At 30.5% G+C, this 19458-nt stretch overlaps 2 protein-coding genes across 4 annotated transcripts; one reads left to right on the forward strand and one right to left on the reverse strand.

The window, feature by feature from the left end:
- Window positions 1-2257: 2257 nt before the first annotated feature.
- LOC110651754 (serine/threonine-protein kinase rio2) lies at window positions 2258-10856 on the reverse strand. 2 transcript variants are annotated; one of them, XM_021807153.2, is made up of 14 exons: window positions 10585-10856; window positions 8884-8973; window positions 8732-8778; window positions 8484-8554; window positions 8287-8400; window positions 7990-8165; window positions 7801-7889; window positions 7136-7253; window positions 6797-6870; window positions 6629-6676; window positions 5957-6125; window positions 4847-4972; window positions 3736-3843; window positions 2258-2888 (listed from the first exon to the last, which is right to left on the reverse strand). In XM_021807153.2, the coding sequence occupies exons 2-14, from the start codon at window positions 8965-8967 to the stop codon at window positions 2700-2702; spliced, it is 1413 nt and encodes a 470-aa protein (XP_021662845.2). In that variant the 5' UTR covers window positions 8968-8973; window positions 10585-10856; the 3' UTR covers window positions 2258-2699. The 2 variants fall into 2 exon arrangements, with proteins under 2 accessions (XP_021662845.2, XP_021662846.2); XM_021807154.2 differs by lacking the exon at window positions 10585-10856 and adding an exon at window positions 10047-10294.
- Window positions 10857-14366: 3510 nt separating this feature from the next.
- LOC110651756 (uncharacterized) lies at window positions 14367-19174 on the forward strand. 2 transcript variants are annotated; one of them, XR_002494257.2, is made up of 3 exons: window positions 14393-14553; window positions 15695-16930; window positions 19027-19174. XR_002494257.2 is itself a non-coding variant. In XM_021807162.2 (2 exons), the coding sequence occupies exon 2, from the start codon at window positions 15697-15699 to the stop codon at window positions 16735-16737; it is 1041 nt and encodes a 346-aa protein (XP_021662854.2). In that variant the 5' UTR covers window positions 14367-14525; window positions 15695-15696; the 3' UTR covers window positions 16738-17243. The 2 variants fall into 2 exon arrangements, 1 of the variants encoding a protein (XP_021662854.2); XM_021807162.2 differs by lacking the exon at window positions 19027-19174 and having other exon boundaries at window positions 14367-14525; window positions 15695-17243.
- The last annotated feature ends 284 nt before the right edge of the window (window positions 19175-19458 follow it).

Raw genomic sequence — 19458 nt, forward strand, 5'->3', positions numbered from 1 at the left:
TAAGTGATGCATGGGCATGCTTGAACATATAATAATATCGAAATTACAATTAAAATTAATATTTTACTCACAGTACACCGATGACTATTGTGGCTGCTGGATGTAGAAAAATAGCTGACCTCGATCACCTAATAATTAAATTATAAATTTATTAGTACTGAGTTAAGATAAAACTCTAAAGAGGCAATAGACAGCCTAATCCATGCCTAAATCAGTGAATTTCCCTATACACAGGACCTACCCAACGCAAAAGGCTCAAATAACACTTCTAAATTCTCAATTTCCACAATCACATCTCATCAATATCACATGGCCCCTCCTGGGCCCTCCAAATCAGACAATACTCAAAATCTTAAAAATTATGTTTTAGTCCCTATAATTGACATTTTATAAAAATCCACTCAAACGAGCTCTAAAAATTCTAAAATTTTGCCTCGCGGTCCTTAATAATATTATAAGGCTATTGCAAAATGAATTGTAATTTTCTAGTCACCCATAAATATTTTATTCAAGAATTTTACTCAATTCCATAAGTTTCCAACAGCTAACATATTCTTAATTTAACCCAATTTAATATTCACATATTTAAACCTCCATCCTCAAGCTTCAACCAGTCATATAAAATTTAAACATCTTAATTTCAAACAATCTTATATGCCCATATGCTAAAAATCTAACTAAAATCCATCCATATTTCTCAAAAATATTCTACAATCACTCAAAAATTCAACTAACACCATCGAATATCTCCAAATAATTTTACTTTCATCATATATTTTTCTTAGAATTTTTCTCCAATTTTTTCCTGTTTAAGAAACACTGTATTTATGCTTCACAGACAGAGAAATAATAGAAATTGTCTTACCCGAAGTTTTTTTGTGTCTCAAAAATTTCAAAAATTTACGAGGAAGCCTCTGGAAGTTGAATCACCTCCATAGCCCACCGGAGCCACCGCCGGAACCACCGCGCATGGTGGCCGGCCGCCGGTCGCCGGCGACATTTGCCGGATCTGATCATATCACCATGTTCCTCTCCTCTTCCTCAGTCCATATGTGGTCTCGGATCGTCGATCCAACGGTCGGATCGTCGTAGATTTGACGAAAAAGCTTGAAAAACCCGAAACTTCTCTCCTCCATATCTCACTCATCCGACCTCCATTTGCTTCAAAATTGGTATCAAAAGAAAGCTCTCGGAACAAGCTTTCCAACGCCACTGGAATCGCCTCGATCGGACGTCGGACGAAGCCAGAATTGCGCCGGAAAGCCGCTGCCCACTGTGCCCGCGTTTTCTCTCTCCTCTCCCTCTCTTGCCGCCGTTTCTGGTGGCTCTTGCCATCGCCGGAGGGTCGCCGGCCAGGTGGGGGCTGCTCGGAAGGTCGCCGGCCGGTCACCAGAAAAAGAAAGAAGAAGAAGAGAGGGAAGGAGAGGAGAGAAAAGAGAGAATGGGGGGGAGAGTCCTCCCGATTTTTTTTTTAGTCCCATTTTTTTATTTTTTTTTTCTGCTGTTTTTTTTCTGGGTTGTTACAACATCAATTAATCTCTATAATTTAGTTCAATAACTATTTAATTTCATAATTATTTTTTATATTTACATTACCCTAATTCTCTTCTTTTTATTTCTATCTTCTCATTTTTTATATCTCATTTTATATTTTTTTTCTCTATACCCACACTCTTTTTTCTTCATTTTCTCTCTATTTTCATCAATAGATGATACTAACTATTTACATAAAAAAACTAATCAATTTCTCTAAATTTCTAAATAAGAAAAAAATTATTTTTACAAAGAATATAAGGAATTTAAAATTTATATATATATATATATATATATATATATATATATATATATATATATATATATATATATATATATTCAAATTTAGCCTATAAAAAAAATTCTATTTATCCAAAACTACAAATTTTTAAAATATTATATATTTTAAAATATAAAAACCAACTAATTAATTTTACTAAAATAAAAAAATTAATTAATAATTTTTTTAAAATATAAATATCAATTAATTAATTTTTTTAAAATAGATGAGATTTAACTAATGTAAAGAATGAAAAATTTATCAAAAGGGGCTAAATAATAATTTTTTCATATACATATGGAATGAAAAATTATTTTATTACTATATTTTAGATACAAGAAATTTTATAACAAATGTGGCACATTATTAGGATATTGTTGGGACAACTATTTATCGTGACCTGTAGGTTTGGCTACTGACTATTAATAACCAATAGATCAACCATTGACAAATCCAAAAAATACAAATTCTCACCAACTTTACAAGTCATGATGTGCTAAGCGAAAGAACAACATAGAGGCTAAAAGAGTTGAGCAAGGCAATAACATTTAGGAAAACAACTTGAGTCGAGAACATGACCCCAATCTTGGAAGATGATTTCACCTGCATTTCTTCTTCAAGAACAACAAGCAAAACTCTTACAATGAACATTCTGCAAAGCACTATTTGCTATTTCTGTATCACAAACTTCTCATAATCTATTGCTATAAACAGAACCTATATATAACTCATCTTCCAGGGACAAAAACTGGATTAAAAATCCTAATCATGTTATCAGCTTCATGCCCATTTCACTGAAGTTAGGATCTCATCAGAGTAGTACATTACCGCAAACAGCTGACTTCAAGTCTCTATCTAAGACTACGATGCATATTTTTTGTACTGTTCACCAGCTACTTAAATGTTTCTTAAGTTTCGAATTCTGAGAGGATTTACCACCCTTGTCCTTATAGGAATTTCTAGAGGCAAGACTCCTCCGTCCCCCTTGAGCTGATAATATGGCACGCCTTCTCTGCTTGTTTAGACGCTTGACCAATTCAACATCACCTGTATTTAGAGTCTGACTTTCTTCTTCCTGAAAACAAAACTACTATCAGAACTATCCTTATATTACTTTGAAATCTCTCCAGGCAAAGACATTAAACATCATTCATTCCCCCATCATAGAGCATCCTAAACAACACAACTCTACTTTTGACTAACAAGCAAGGAGGGAGGATCTTCTTTTCAGATAACTACAATGAAACCAATTTTGTGATCAGAAATTTCATACATCTAACCTTATGGATCAAGTGCAAAGGAAAGAGGATGAGACAAAGAAAGAGAGAAAAAATCTCAATAGATACAGACACATATTTAAATACCAATTAATTTCCCTAACTTTAAAAATTAATAGTAGGTATATATGGTCTCCAAAGTTTTAGGGGAAAATAAAACAGGATCAGGTGCAGGCACTACGACTTTGTTTTACAATGGTTTTGAAAAATGGGATGGATTTTTATTATTATTATTATTTTCAATGCAAGTGTTTACATGCTAAGCAATAGATACAAGGCATTAACCATTAGTGAATGAATAATTCACACAGCAGAATGCAAAATCACATGGAATAAAACACTACCAAAAAAGAAACAACTGCATGAAGAGGCCATATGAAGTAAGAAAACTTGGAATGTAATCTATATTGCTTTTAGACGAGATTGGTAAGAAAGTTTAGCACACACTGAAAGGTCCTTTCATATTGTGTGCATGGTACATCATTCATGAGCCTGTATGTTGTCAATCATGTAGATTAATATATGCAAATGCTATAACAAGTAACAACATAATCCAACTCCTAGAACAATGAATGTTGCAAATAGTTCATCCTTTAAATCAATATGAGGTATTCAATAGGCAGACCAAATGATATCAACTTGTACCTTGTCACTCGCTTCTTCTGATTCAGACCCATTGTTTTGACCTGTTTCACAGCTCTGTTGATTCTCATCTACTTTGTCCTCTTCAACAAAGTTCAAAGCATTTTCCTCCTGTATTGTATTTCTTCTTAAAAACTTGCATTTCTCAAGCGAGAACACAGAAAAAGAAGAATGCAGCAAATAATAAACATAAAATGAAGTAAACCAAATATATGTGGGATGTGGCTCAGTCAAAGCTATATCAGCTAGATCTAAACCAGAGACTAAGAGCCTGCAATATGAAATGGACCACCCTAAATGATATTTAGCCTCCTTCACATTGGTCATTTCCCGTACTTCTATTTGTATCTACCAGTGGCCCGATATCTAGCATTTAAATATCTTCACATCAAGAATATTGCCACTATTTTCATTATGAAATCTATCTTGACCACTCAACCAGTTACATTGTAACACATTCCTCATTATAAACATTGTCAAAAAAAAAAAAAAAAAAACATGTATTTAGTTTAAGAAGCAAAAGAAACACCAGCTAAACAAGGGTGTCTGCACAGTAGAGTAGAAATCCAATGCAGAATTACCTAGTTATTAGTAAAAATATTCCCTTTACCATTTGGAGAGGTCCTGAAACTGAGTTTCATTTTCACCCTTTTTTTTTGTTGTTTTCAACTTCTAAACCTCCCTGGTTTGGCACTTTTGCTAAACTATTCTGCCGTATGATCAGCAAGACCTCACAAAATCTTATTGCAGAAATTAAAGCCATGTACATATTATGCATTAAACCTAGATCCAACCAGCTATATGCCTTTGTTATTCTCTCAATCGTTGATTAGTATTAAGAAAATTTTATTCCCTCTATGTCAAAAGAATGTCTAAGAATCAAAACATCACATCTAGATTAGTCATTATTGTTCCACCAACTCCCCCAATTAACTCAAGAAGATTTCTTTTCATTTTCCCAACGGATGTTGCAATTTGTAATGCAAGCGCAACGGTCTCTAATGAAGCAACTTATATTTCAATCATACATCGTGATTTGAAAGCAAGGCCTCAGTTTGTAGGAAATCTATAAATTGAATCACCTAATGATGGTAAGAGTTTATGCAGTATGTACCTTCTCTAGCAAGTGCAAAGAATCTAAGGTCCTGTTGATTGTTTCACTTGACTCAGATTCATGTTCTTCATCTTCAGTTCCTTCAGTGTCAGAGTTTCTATCCTTCTCATTCCCACCTTCAATGAACTGTAAAAGAAAAAGATAATTAGAAAAGTTGCCACACAAAATCTCGTAGAAGAGTTTCATTTGACAGTGCATAAATCACAAGGTAAACCTAAAACACCAATGCTAAACTATGAAAGACACCAGGTGGACTGGAAAAATCAAAATTCACGTGAAATTATATTATTATCTGAAAACCTAAAACTTGCAGTGCGGTCAAAATTCCTAAAACCAATAACTAGAATTCAACGAGTACAGGTTGCAGATGTAAGGTTGAGAAGAACATAAACCTAAGAAGGGTTTGCAGGTGAGGGCAGGGAATGTAATGCTTTTGTAAATGCTCATAAATATAATAGATGGAATGTTAATTTTTGAAAGTTTGAGGGTGCCATTTTTGAAAGTTTGAGGGTGCCACCTCCCTCTCCCCTCTTCTCCCAAAAGCTGTATCCAGTTTTGTTCAGCACAAAGAGTGCAAGGGTTTTATCCCACAAAACTAGAATCCCTTATCTTTCCACAGGGTATAGATGAAATGAAAGTCTGAAACATTAAGGAAGAATTGTCACAGTTAATGAGAACAACACAGAAGAAAGCCAAGACTGGATATACAACATGAACAAAAATACAAGAAAATACATTAAAAGCAAGTTTCATGAAATCATAAATGAAAGCCACAAAGAAACTTGAGAGAGAGAAGGGATGGAAGGAGTAGCAGCAATGATTCATGCACATGAGTACCCAAGAGGACTGGTTTATTGCAGGAGACACTTTAACTGAAGTCAGATGCATAGAGAAGTTCTTCCAGTACTCTGGTTGATGCATGCCTATGAGTCTGAGGTATGAAAGGTTGGACAGTCCATATAATGTTTGAACATAAAAGGAATATCAAGATTTTATGAATTAAGAACAATTAGCACCACCACCAAAACCAGTGGGGAAAAATGAAAGAATCAAACCCCAGCCCAACCAAGTATGGAAATTTTAAAAGACTTAAGACATGCTTCACCATACTTTCTCTATGTCATCCTGATCTTTCCTTGAAAATCCACTGGCAGCAAGTTCCTTGTCAAGAAAACCAGCTGATTTTGATATAGAAGAAAAGGTAGGTCTTCCATTTTCATCTGAATCTACATCTGAACCATCATTTTCATCTGTGTGTTCTTTAAAGGACAGGTTATATCTGGGCACAAAGAAAAAGAAAACATCACACATACAGAGTACACATTAGCTAGTAGAAAACATGCTTTATAACTTGGTAAATAGTTACAAGCTCCAGGAATGTGATAAAGAAAATTCCTAGCAGGACTGATGGATCATTGACATCCAGATTTACTACAGAAATTTACAACATAAAACTAAAGGACATTTTTTTAATGAAATTTAGAAAGAAAAATTTTATAACCACAGCACAAATTTTGAATGACATACATATAAATAGTCTCTCTTAGCACCAACCTGAAGTCAGGTAAATTATAAACAGCATACAAAGAGAGAGAAGAAGATAATGAAGAGAAATTAAAAGAAATAAGGCTTCATTAAAAATAATTATTTATAAAGTTTTTTTTTTTCCATTAACCAACTTTCTGAATAGACCACCCAAAATGGATATTAGAATGTTCCACCCAAATTAGCTTAATAGTTGTCTATGTTTTGAAGAATAATTCTAAAGAAATAACCACTGACCTCTTACTAAAAAACTTAAAGATGCATTCAACATCACGCTCAAAATACCTGGGAAACAGGAACAAAGTAAATAAAAAACCGTGTAAAAATAAATGGGTTGCAAGTGAGAATATAGTAAACTACATAACAGGTACTAACATCTGACATCAAAGAAGGTAAGTGGCTTACATTTGAGCATTTCGATGTGACACAGACACCATCTGAGGAAAATCAATCATGGTGACCTTCTCATCATCATCAATCTACAAAACACAGTAAATAAGCCCCAAAAGGATGTTAATCTGTTGGCCAAAATTGGAATTTTATAAGATTTTACCTATCTAATTGAGTGAATAGTGAATAAATCCAATGCAAACGATAAACCTAAATGACATGAAACCACTAATTTCTCTATGAAAATTACACAGAAACAAAAAGTGCTGAAAGCTGAAATGTATTACAAATATGCAACCAACTACTTCGTAGTTGGAGAGATAAGTGGAGATATCAAGCAGCTCAAAAACATACCATAATGTTAAATTCATTGAAGTCGCAGTGAATGAGGCCATGTTCTGCAAGATGAACAACAAGGCCTATTATTGTTTCAAAAACTGTTTCTGGATTCTGCAATTGCTTCACCTGCACGCTGATTGCAAGGGAATAACTGATAAATCAATTGCTTATAGAGGACAAATCCTAGTTTAGCAGGATAAACCCAAAAGATGGACAGCTATACAGAAAGACCATAGAAAGACATAAGAAAAGGTCAGAAATAACCATTGCATACATGATATTAAACAGAACCTCCTCACTTATTATTACAGAAATTTGATCCAACATATACTTTCCCATCTTCTGGTAAAGCATTTTCTTCAACTTCTCAAAATTCTTAAGAATCAATATTAAAATTTACAAGAAAAATTATCATTTTTTATGTTGATCAAATAACCATGGCTACTTATATTACATATTTAGTTGTCAACAAAGACAAATATCTCACAATAAGATTAGTGTAACAATACAAAATAAGTATGAAAAAATAAATAATATGGTAGAAATTTTTAAAAACTAACCATGGCTAAGCATAGATAAAAATCAAGCTAGCTGGGGAATACGGGGGTGCATGCAATGGAAAAATTAAATACTGAGGAATGAAAAATGATCATAACAATAAATGATGGACGTTAACTTACAGTGGGTAACCTTGAACAAGTGACATAACCACACAATGCCTATTACAGTCCACAGCTTTTGGAACAGGAAAACCATGTTCTTCCAAAGCCTACACCAGCAAGCATGAGTATCATATCAACACCAATGAATATTAACTATTACCCGGCACAAAACAAGTAATGTAAATACAAAAAAGACAATAGTCAAACCTTCATAAACGCAAATTCTTTAAGTGCAGCAAGTCGGGATAAGTAGAGCCAATTATAACTACTGCGGTGCCGCAAGTAATCACGCTTAGACTTGACAGCCCTAAAAGAAATTCTGCCAAGTCTGTGCAACTTCATTGCCAACACTGTGCCATCCTCTGTAGCAACCTCGAATATATCTTCAACAAAATGAAAGGTAGAAAATGCCATTGTACGTCAAAACAACATGAGTTTGTGCATATACATATATAAACCCACAACAGGAGTTTGAGAAAACATTTGCATAGTTCATTAACATACCAGACTCCTTTCCAACTCCAATTTGACGACCGACAGCAGCAAATACTCCACGATTGACCATCGTTTTAATTGCAAGGAAATCATAGCCAAGGTAGGTGAGACGAAACCCATCATCTAGGTTAATTAAAAAAATAAACAAATACATTAGTAAACTCAAATTAGCAATCATATAGACAATGTGATGCACTGTTACTCACATTTGGAGGAGTCATGGTGCAGCAGCTTATGCTTGAGCAAGTTTTTTAAAACCTTGTATGTGCCTCCATGCCTATATTAATTGCACATACAGATGTTATCACTAAATGAAAAATCAGAAGAAAACGAAATACAAACAAACAAAATTAATCAATCATATTTTTAACAATTAATTTTCCAGCGAGGGGTTATTAATTTGGTAACATTCAAAAGAAACAAAGTAGAACAAAAATTATGTAAAAGAGCATACTTGAGAGAAGCGATACGGTCAATGAGCTCTGTAGGTACAATTTCATGCTATTGGAGAAGTGAAAATAAATTATCAGATAAAATTAATTATCAAGGAAATATTAAAATAACAGTAAATTGATGAAATTGATTAGAGAGAGAATAAGTACACACATTTCTCATGCCCATCTCAACAGCAGTTAAAACCCTAAAATCATCTTTGGAGAGATATCTTAAGACATCCACGTCCAATTTCATCTTTGCCTGTGAAAAGAAAAATATGGGAAATAATAGTGGATATAAAAATTAATTAAAACTTTTTAAGTATTTGAATTGAGCTATAAATCAACAAACTGTTGTATTTTAAATGAGTTATTATCAACAAGTAGATAAGAGCAAAACTGACACATGAAGTAGGCAGAGTTCAAATTTATATAGTACAATAAATAGATAAGCAACTCCACAAAGGGAGAAAAACCTCATCTGTGATTAAAAATAATTAAGTTGTTGAAAATTTGAATCTGATCTCAAATCAAGTAGATAAGAGCAAAACTGACACATGAAGTAGGCAGAGCTTCAAATTTATATAGTACAATAAATAGATAAGCAACTCCATAAAGGGAGAAAAACCTCATCTGCGATTAAAAATAATTAAGTTGTTGAAAATTTGAATCTGATCTCAAATCTTAGAGAGGCTATATAAAGTGTAAAAAATAAAAACCACACACAAAAACCAATGAAAGCAACCAAAGGAAAGAATTGTAAGAAAAAAAAAAAAAAAAAAAAGGCAAAAGGCTCTTTCAAGCCCCTGTAAAATACCCCAATAGTCACCTAAGTCCTTGTCAATTTTTTTGGGCCACTTAAACCCTTAATAATTAAAAAAAGGTATAAAGAGACCCAAAATTGACGGTGTTAACTATCTGTCAATTAAAATTCATAAAAATGCATAAAAATTTTTATTTGTCATCCTCCTCTTCTGCAGCAAACCAAAAATAGTATTGTGAACATGTTCTTATCAGCATTCCACTTTGTCACTTCTCCTACACTGTATTTCTTCATTAACCCACAAGGTCAACTAGTAAAACGTATTAGAAGCACCAAGATAAGTTCTCATCCCATGGCACATAAATTCATTAGGGTAAGATTCAGAGAATTATTGAACATATCCACCACAATGCTTAAGGTCATAAATTCAAATGACCTAAAAATTCAATAAATTGAAAACTGCAAATGTTCAACATCAGAAAAAGCTAACAAATTAAAATATGATGAAATATCCAGCTTATTTCTTAAAAAAAATAGAAGACAAATCAAATGACCTGAAAACTAAAAAGTACCTCAATTGTATAGGAGTTTTGAACTTATTAGACTGAAGCATCTAATGAAACCATGTACAACTATCACATCAATAACCACTAATTCACTCAAACTGGCAAAACAAATTTCCTCCCAGTATAACTTCCCGAAACTTTGATACCAACATGAAAAGCAGAATTCACTTCCAATAGAACTCCCCAAAACCAATAAAGCAACCTAAAACAAAATTCCAACACAAATCCATCACAAGATGAATTTCTTGCTCCTTCAAAGAAATATCTCCTCCCCCCCTCTCACAAATCCAAACCACCCCCACGGAACACAAACCACAATGGACGTATATGAGCTTCAGTGGGGGTGGATTAATGGCTCTCTCTCTCTCTCTCTCTGTAAATAATGGAAATTTGACTGAACACTCATTCAGATGGTTAAACTAGCACATACAGATTCAGTTTTTCAACCAGTTGATTACAAATGAACAGAAAATTTTGTTCTTTTCTATTAAATAAAAGCAGTAGCCAGTAGCAGCACATGAATTCAAAGAGAAAACTATCATACCTGTGACAGCGAACACCGGAGCAGGAGGTAGCGCAAGGCACAATCGCAGTATTGTAGAGAGGAGAGAGCCCAGATTCACCTTTGATTGAGGTCAAAGGACACGACTCCAGGGACAGTATGGCCGTGGCCAAGAGAGGCAGAGTGGTTGAACTCGTCTAGAGAGAGGGAGGCGAGAGGAGATTAGGAGCTACAAGCTAAGGAGAGAGGCAAGAAGGGCGCGTCTCACACAACTCAGGAAATTGATTACCTGGAGCGGTGAGTTTTTGCAGGGTTTAAGAATCCCAAATGCAAAAGGCCATCCTTATGTATTTAATATAATTATTTAATTTAATTGTTATAAAAAAATTAATTAATACAGAATCCTAATTGAAAAATGTTTAGAAATACTAATCTAATAAAAAGTCCATATACTAATATTATAAATTTATTATTTATATTTTATAAAACATAATTAGATTATTAATGAAAAAATAAACAAAATTAAAAATTTAATGAAATTCAAATTTCTTAAAAAAATCTTATTACAAACATTAAAACTAAAAATTAATATTGTATTTAACATTTTAATTATATTATAATGGTATATTACATATATTATAAATAATAATTAGTTTTTTTAATATTTTATCAATTAATTTATTTAATAAATTAATAAATTTTTTCTAATATATAATTGAATAAAATAAATGTATCATTTATACATGATAAGTTAGTTAGATATTTACAATATAAAATTTGAAATTTTGATTGTTTATAATTATTATTTTTTATAAATTTATATTATAAAAAATTAATAAAATAATTGAAAAAAATATTATATAAATATTGTTGATAAAATAATTTAATAAAATAAAATTTTTATAAAAAATTTAGAGAGAATGAAAATAAGTTAGCATGTAGCTTGTATTTCAATCAATTATTTTAACATATCACTAATTAATTTACATATAAATTAATTTTTTATTTTTTAATTGTATATTTTGATTAATAAAAATAATATCATATAAGTTATGAATTCTATTTTAATTTTTATAATTTTTATTAAATAGTTACTCAATCCAACTAAAAAATAAAACTTATAAATAATGGTTCAAAAATAATTTATATCTACAAATTTTCAATCCTATTTTATCAAAATTTATATATTATTAATCAAGCAAATAGAAAAATAAAATTTACAATGCTTTAGTAACACAAATAAAAAAATTTTAAATTATCACTTTGGTAAACACTAAAAATATATTATAAATTTTTTTTTTTTTTTGCAATATTACAACATAAATTCTTAATAACAATAATTATTCCAGCACAAATTTATTGTAATATTCAAAAAAATATATATATTAAAATTTATAAAAAAATTTAATTAATATGTTTGATTATAAATGAAAAAAAAAATCATAGTTATAAGAAATTATCTTTACTTTAACATTTATCATAAAAAATTAATGATTTTATTATAATAATATTAAATTGAATAGGTCTAATTATCAAAAAAAATATTTAAAAAAATAAAATTAATTTAATAATTTAATTTTAATGATTTTGATTGACTTATCTGATTAATTAGAATTAGATTTTCAATTTTAACGTTTCAATTAATTTTTTCAATAAACCTAATTATTTTTATTCTATAATTTGAACATTGAACCAAAAAAAATATTTCTTGCTCATGTGCTTAGTAATATTTCAAAATTATTATTTTATCAAAATATGATAAATTTTTAGGAATTCATAATTTTGAAATAGTGCAATTCTAAAATGCATTAAAAATGGGGAATTTAATTAATTCAAATAAAAATATAGAGATATAACAAAATTTTCAATTAAAATTTAAGATTAAATTGTTGTTTGAATCCCAAAAAATAGGTTAACTTATATTTTCACATAATTTATATTATATATACTTGTGGGAATGAGCAACATTGATTTTGCCAAATATGTCATTTATTTTTAAAATTAATTATAATTATATTTTTATTATTTAAATTAATTTTAATATTTTTATAAATTTAAAATTCTTAATTTTATATGTCATATAAATTTAAAATTTTTAAAATTACTTATGAATTTAAAACTTTTAAAATTACTTATACCTAACTTCAATTAAATATAAAGTTTTATAAGAAGTAATTACTAAAATAAGAAATTAAAAATAAAAAAAATTATTAATCTATTTATTACTTACAAAAATATATAAAAATATATATATTTATAGCAACAGATAAATAAGATTTATCGCTAATAATGCATATTAAAGAAAATAATATTTAGTTAATTCGTATAATTTTATCAATACTATTTAGCAATAAAAATATACACCACTAATAATTTTAGCAATTAATGCGCTCCAAATATTATTGTAACGATTGGGCTCTAATCACTAAAAGAATTGTCCGCTTTAGCCATAAGCCTCACGGTTTTATCCCATAAGTGGAATTGAGAACTTCCCAGGAGGTCAACTATCTTAGGATTTATCTCAAGCGAACATGCTTAACACTGGAGTTATTCAAACTCTACAGTTCATTCCACCAAAAGGCGCATCTAGTGATTAGTTCCTCATTTTATATATCATTACCTTTTGAACTCAAGACCATCTCCGTGCTTTGCCGATGTTCGGGTATAATTTTATACCCTTAGGCCTGAGAAAATGTTCATTAGGCAAATCCCATATCGGCAAAGCACGAAGATGGTCTTGAGTTCAAAACGTGATGATATATAAAATGGGGGAACTAATCACTAGATGCGCCTTTTGGTGGAATGGAGAGTTTGAAGAACTCCAGAGTTCGTGCTGGCTTGAGAAAAATCCTATGATGGATGACCTCCTGAGAAGTTCTCCATTCCACTCATGGGACAAAACCGTGAGGCTTATGACAATTAGGTTACATATTTAAGCTCAAAATGATTTATTTTTCAACCATTAAATTAATGAATTCACGTAGGTTATTATTTAATAATTAAGATTTAATAAAATTTGAGAAAAGCGTAAGTTATTATGTTATGCTATAGAAATTATTACCATTATGTTTGGATTGAGTGTAGTATAATTTATTAATATATTGTATTATACCATATTATATTGTATGATTTTTATTATTAACCTATCTAAAAATATGATATGGTATAGAATATTTTTTTTATTTGGTTAGATGGTCTGATATGGTATAATAAATATAAAAATTATTAAAATACCTTTATTGCTATTTTAAATATATAAAAAGTTGTTTTAAACTTTATTTGTATTGTTTAAAAAACGATAAATTTTTCTCAAAACTAAAGAGTTCAATATTAATTATCGATTGAGAAAATATATGAAATAACCTATGTATACAAAATGAAATCACTCACCAATAAATAAAATAAAAGAATAGGAAACTAAACCCAATAACCAAACAAAAATAAAAAAAGAATAATTACCAATAAAAACTTACACTTGTGATAAGTTTAGACTATGTCTATACTCAAAATTAGTAGTTAAAGCAAGAGTAAATAGAGATATCGAAGCGTAATTATAAATTAATTAAAACTTGAGAAGAGACTGCGAAAGAATTATAATGTGAGAAATGATAGAGGACTAATATATATAATAAACTATAATTTTTTTGTTGAAAAATACTAAAGATAAGGGATAAATATTAAAATTTTATAAATTATATAAATATAAAATTACAATGTACAAATTTTAAATTATTTAAAATCACGATTTAAAAATATGTAATAAAATTATAATTAAAAAATCACCCCTTTATAATTCAAAATAATAATTCTCAAAAAATAATCATTACCATACCATACATTATGAACCATGAGACCATCTTCCAAGTAAACCAAACAAATCAAGGGGCAAAATACAAAAATAAATAATAATTTACCCTTACCAAAATCATAAACATTCACCTTCGAACCAAGAGCCGCGTCTGTTTCTCTATCAGTTGTTTCGGGTGCGTTCTCCTGCATTTTCTAATTCTCGTAAGTTAAATTTATATTCAGATGATTACACGATTAGGTTTTTCCGACTTCAATTGTTAATTTGTTATAAAATTACTACTGATTCGTCTTCAAGTGGTAGGTTATGACCAATGGGCTAATCAAATCTGTGATGTTGATGTTGATGTTTATGAGACTTTAAGTAGCTCTCCAAGCTGAAGAATTTGCGGATTAATTGCAAGCATTTTAAGAATTTTCCTAAAATTGATAGGTTTCTTTAGACTTTGGAGTTTTCACTTTTAATGATGGGAGGGATTTGTGTGTAAACTTTGGTTTTTTTGTTTTTAAATACTTTCTTCACTTATTACTATTGAGATTTAGTGTTAGGGTTTTGATATATAAAGAGGTTTAATGTTTAATAGGGAGAAGACCTAGTGCTTCTTTAGACATGATCGATGATGCTATGTTGCGGGGTCGGGTTTGGTTCAACTGGAAATTTAGTTTTCTGGTAAATTATAATGAGAAAGAATAAGACTTGCACAGAATAGGAAGGCGTAGAAGGGAAGAAAAAGAGTCATATAATGGAAAAAAGAAGGTGAAAATTTCTGTGTTATTGTGTCTCAGAACCCCCATTAAAGTTTATGGTCTTTAAAACATTGCACATGCAGATGATAGAGCTGGTCTGTATTTTGTCTATTGTCCCATATAGAAAATTCATGCTTTTCAAAGTAGCAGATAAATGTAATGTTAACTCTGCATCTTTTCACTACTGAACACAGATTTCTTCATGCGAGTAAAGGAGGTCAATTATAGTTGATCCAGTTAAGAACATAAAACTGGCATGGAATTTTTTAAGTGCCATTAAACCTCTTCTCTCAAATAATAAGTACATTGTAGAATTTTTTTTTTTTTTTTAATTAGCCATATGAAGCTGCATTTGTGCCAAGTTCTGTGTAACCCTTCCTTTCAGCTCTCAAAAATTGAAAATTGATTTATGTACTGTTAGAGATGAAATTGAACTAAATTTGTTAGAAATCTCTTCTTGGTCTTGGGTATAGAATCCTTCATTACCCACAATTAGTTGAGATCTACAAATTGCAATGGTGATGATCCCTCTCTTTTTTTTTTTTTTTTCCTCTTTTTGTTGGGTCCAAATATATCAAGAGCTTCCTTTCTTTTGCAGCAATGTTGAAGCGTGGAAGCAAGTCAAAGGCTTGGCATGGATTTCAAAACCATCGGCTACCAGTTTTGGTTACTTGTTTGGTTTTGATCCCCTTGTTTTTAATCTTGTTATTTTTCAATAATAGCAAGAAAACACATTCTTCACTTGGATTTACAGTGCAAAAATGGAATAGTTTTGATTCAATGCAGCTTCGCCCAACTATAGAGTTTAGAAATGCAACAGATGTGATATGGCAAATACCAGATTCAGCCAAAGCAGTTATCTTCTTGGCTCATGGATGCAATGGCAGAGCTGTTAATTTCTGGGACAGATCTCCCAGCTGTCCTAATTGCGTTGGTTTGCCTGAGGAAAGGCTACTTGTTCTTCATGCTCTTGTTCATAAATTTGCTGTTCTTACCATATCAAGCATGGGTAGGTGCTGGACATTTGGGGAGGAAATGTTGATTGTTAAGAATATTATAAGATGGTGGTTATGGAGGAATAAACTTGAAAAGCTTCCACTTGTCGCTTTGGGGGCCTCTTCTGGTGGTTACTTTGTTTCTGCACTTGCCACCAGTTTGAGGTTTAGCAGCATTATAATTATGATTGCTGAAGGGATATTTGATCAAATGGATGTCACGGAAAACTATCCACCGACACTCTTTGTTCACATGCCCAAAGATTTATATAGACAGCAAAAGATAAGTGAATTTATTGAAGTTCTAAAGAATAAAGGCATTGATGTTGCTGAGGTTGAGTGCCTCGAGTTCCCACTATCCCCATTTTTCTTGGCAGATAGAATTCCAGGACTTAATCAAACTGTTTCTGCTAAGTTGTTTAAGCTATTTGGAGACAAGGGCTTTATTGATAGAAAGGGATATATGATGAAAGATGGGCGTGCAACACATTGGAAAGAAGCTCTCCATGAAACTAAGGAAATTGTGCTGGATAAGAATTTGGTTCAACATGTGCAGGAGGAACTAAATCTTGCATTTGCATACCATGAAATGACTAGCTTGCAGTCTGAGCAGTTCTTTAAATGGTTTGAATCTCATATGAAATAATGATGACTTCATCATGAAACATTCTTCCTTACACTTGAAAGAGCTTTCTTCCAACCAAAGCTTGTATCAAAAAATAAATAAATAAGAGGATACTTCAATCCAAGTAACACGAAGGCTGAAATTGCAGGGGATTGTTCAGAAAGGGGAAGGATGAAGTAGGGGTCTGCATGTCCTCCTTCCTGCAATGAGACAGGTGCGTAACCAATTGACTATTTGCCAAAGGACTTGAAATTTAGATTGACTAGTCATTGAACTGTGTACATCTGTGTATCAGTTTAGGATTTATGATTATAGAAATTTAGGTTTTGGTAGATGATGTTAGTTGGTGAAATTTCTAACTCTACAGCTTACTCAAAGATACATTATTGAAAGACAATTGATTATATGTAAGCACTATATATAGCAGACCAGACAAGTTTATATGATATGATTTGTATTCAAATAAATTTGGAACAAGAATGGATGAATGATGCAACTGTGCAAAGGAGAAATTCTCCATTTTATAAGTTGTTCACTAAGTTTATTAATGCAAGTTATCTGCGAAGGTTTTTTTTTTTTTTTTCTTTGAACACTTCAGTCTGCAATAAATATGAGATTTAACGGCATCAGTTTGAACATTATTAGATATTTTATTTGATGTTAAAAATAATGATCAACAACCCCAGCATTTTCCTAAATGCTTATAGTAGTATTGTTAAAAACATTTAGTTATGAATTTTATGTGTCAGATGGTGATTGTTGCTAATTCCATTTAACAATAAGTATTCATCTTTTAGCAGCAAGTATAATTTGCTGTTAAATGTCCGTGTTTGTTGCGGTGAAAGTTGGAAGCGGCTGTGTAAATATTAATATAAATCAGGAATTTTTTTTGTCTCTTCAAATATTCTCCTCATATTTTATAAAAATAATTATTATATAATTAATTAATAATTTATATAATTGGATTAAAATGGTGAGCAATATATTAAAACTGTATCTTGTTCCAATTTGAAGGGGGACGTAAATGAGTAAGGGCCTGTTTGGATTAACTGTTGAATACAATCGATAGTATTAGTGATAGTCATTCTTTGTTAGCTGATAGCTGATGATAGCTGTTTTATATTAAGTGTTTGGTAAAATTATATTTAGCTGTTGCTGTTAATATGTGAAATGACTAATAAGGGTATATATCATATAATTTATTTTATTATTTAAATAAATATAAAATTATAAATTTATTACATTATATTATTTATTTTATTATTAAATTAAATATATAATTATTAAATTAATATATTATATTATTTAAATAAATATATAATTATTAATCTTTTATATTATATCATTTATTTTATTATTGAAATAAGAAAATAATTATTTTTTAAGATAATTAAATAATTTTAAAAATATAGATAAAATAATAAAATAATTATTATTGTTAATAGAAAAATTTATAATTATTTTTAAGTTTTTAGATATAAATAAATATTTTATATTTTATGTTATTAATAAAAAATATTTTAACAAAGTTGAAATACATTAATTAAAATATTAAAATTATAAATAAAAAAATAAAAATATTAATAATATTAATTTTCAAGTTAAATAAAAAAGGATAATATGGTCAAAATAAAAAATAAAACTAGATCAGCTATCAGCTGATGAGAAACAGCTCTAAAAATAGAGCTGATACAAACTGCAGCTGATGGGTATCATATCAGTTGCCCATCAGCTATCAGCTCTATTTTTTTCAACTTACCAAACACCACAATTTACCTGTTTGGGTGTTTATCAGCTATCAGCTGCACCCAACAGGTAAACCAAACACCCCCTAAGTAGTGTCTGATGCCCCAAAATACCATATTGGCTGTTATCGTCCCTACTCCATAATTAATTTAGCTTTAGAGTTTTCATATCGATAAAGGTTCACATTCCTTGTTTTTTCTTTTGATAGATTTCTTTGTAAGCGCAATTTTAACACGAGTAATTTATATATAAAGGTGGTGATTTGACCATTTTACTTTTATCATTATATGATCATATATAACATGATTGTAATCTCGCCACAATCCTTTTTTACCTTCAATATAAAATTTATTTAATTTACGTTGTAGCCCCCCATATCATGTTTTAAGTTGTAGCCTCCCGAAATATTGATTGAACATAATTTGCAGCAAGATTAAAAAAGTTGTAGGTAGCCTCCCAAATCATGTTTTAAGTTGAAATTTGTGTTGACCATGCAATAATCATATGTAGGTTTGGTTGTATGTGCGCATTAATTGTAATGCTGACTCCTGCATGTCTTTATAGGTGGAACTTGAATTTTTGCTCAAGGCAGGACTATAAATCAATGGCTTTAAAGGAGGGTTGTTGTTTTCTTCTGTTCAAATGTTAAGACATTTAAATTTTTGTGTGGGAATTTAAATGCATGGCTACCTAAAGAGCAATGCTTATTTAATGCTATTGTCGTCACAAATTTGGTATGAAAATTTTGTTAACTCTTACAACTAAAATGCAAGTACGCAACAATTATCTTCCAACAAATTAAACCATAGGATTTTGTGGTTGTCAAGAGGAAAAAAAATGTGTGTATCTACTTTTGAGAAAAAAAAATCTTGAGTGTGACTCAACTTGCATAAGTCTCCTGGTGGGGTTAAACCTTTGGGCTTTCACATCAATCATAGAGCGTGCTTGTGTGTGGTTTATATAAGTTAGCATGTCTTAGTAAAATTACCATAATTT

The sequence above is a fragment of the Hevea brasiliensis genome, chromosome 9, assembly GCF_030052815.1.
Source record: "Hevea brasiliensis isolate MT/VB/25A 57/8 chromosome 9, ASM3005281v1, whole genome shotgun sequence".
NCBI lineage: Eukaryota > Viridiplantae > Streptophyta > Magnoliopsida > Malpighiales > Euphorbiaceae > Hevea > Hevea brasiliensis.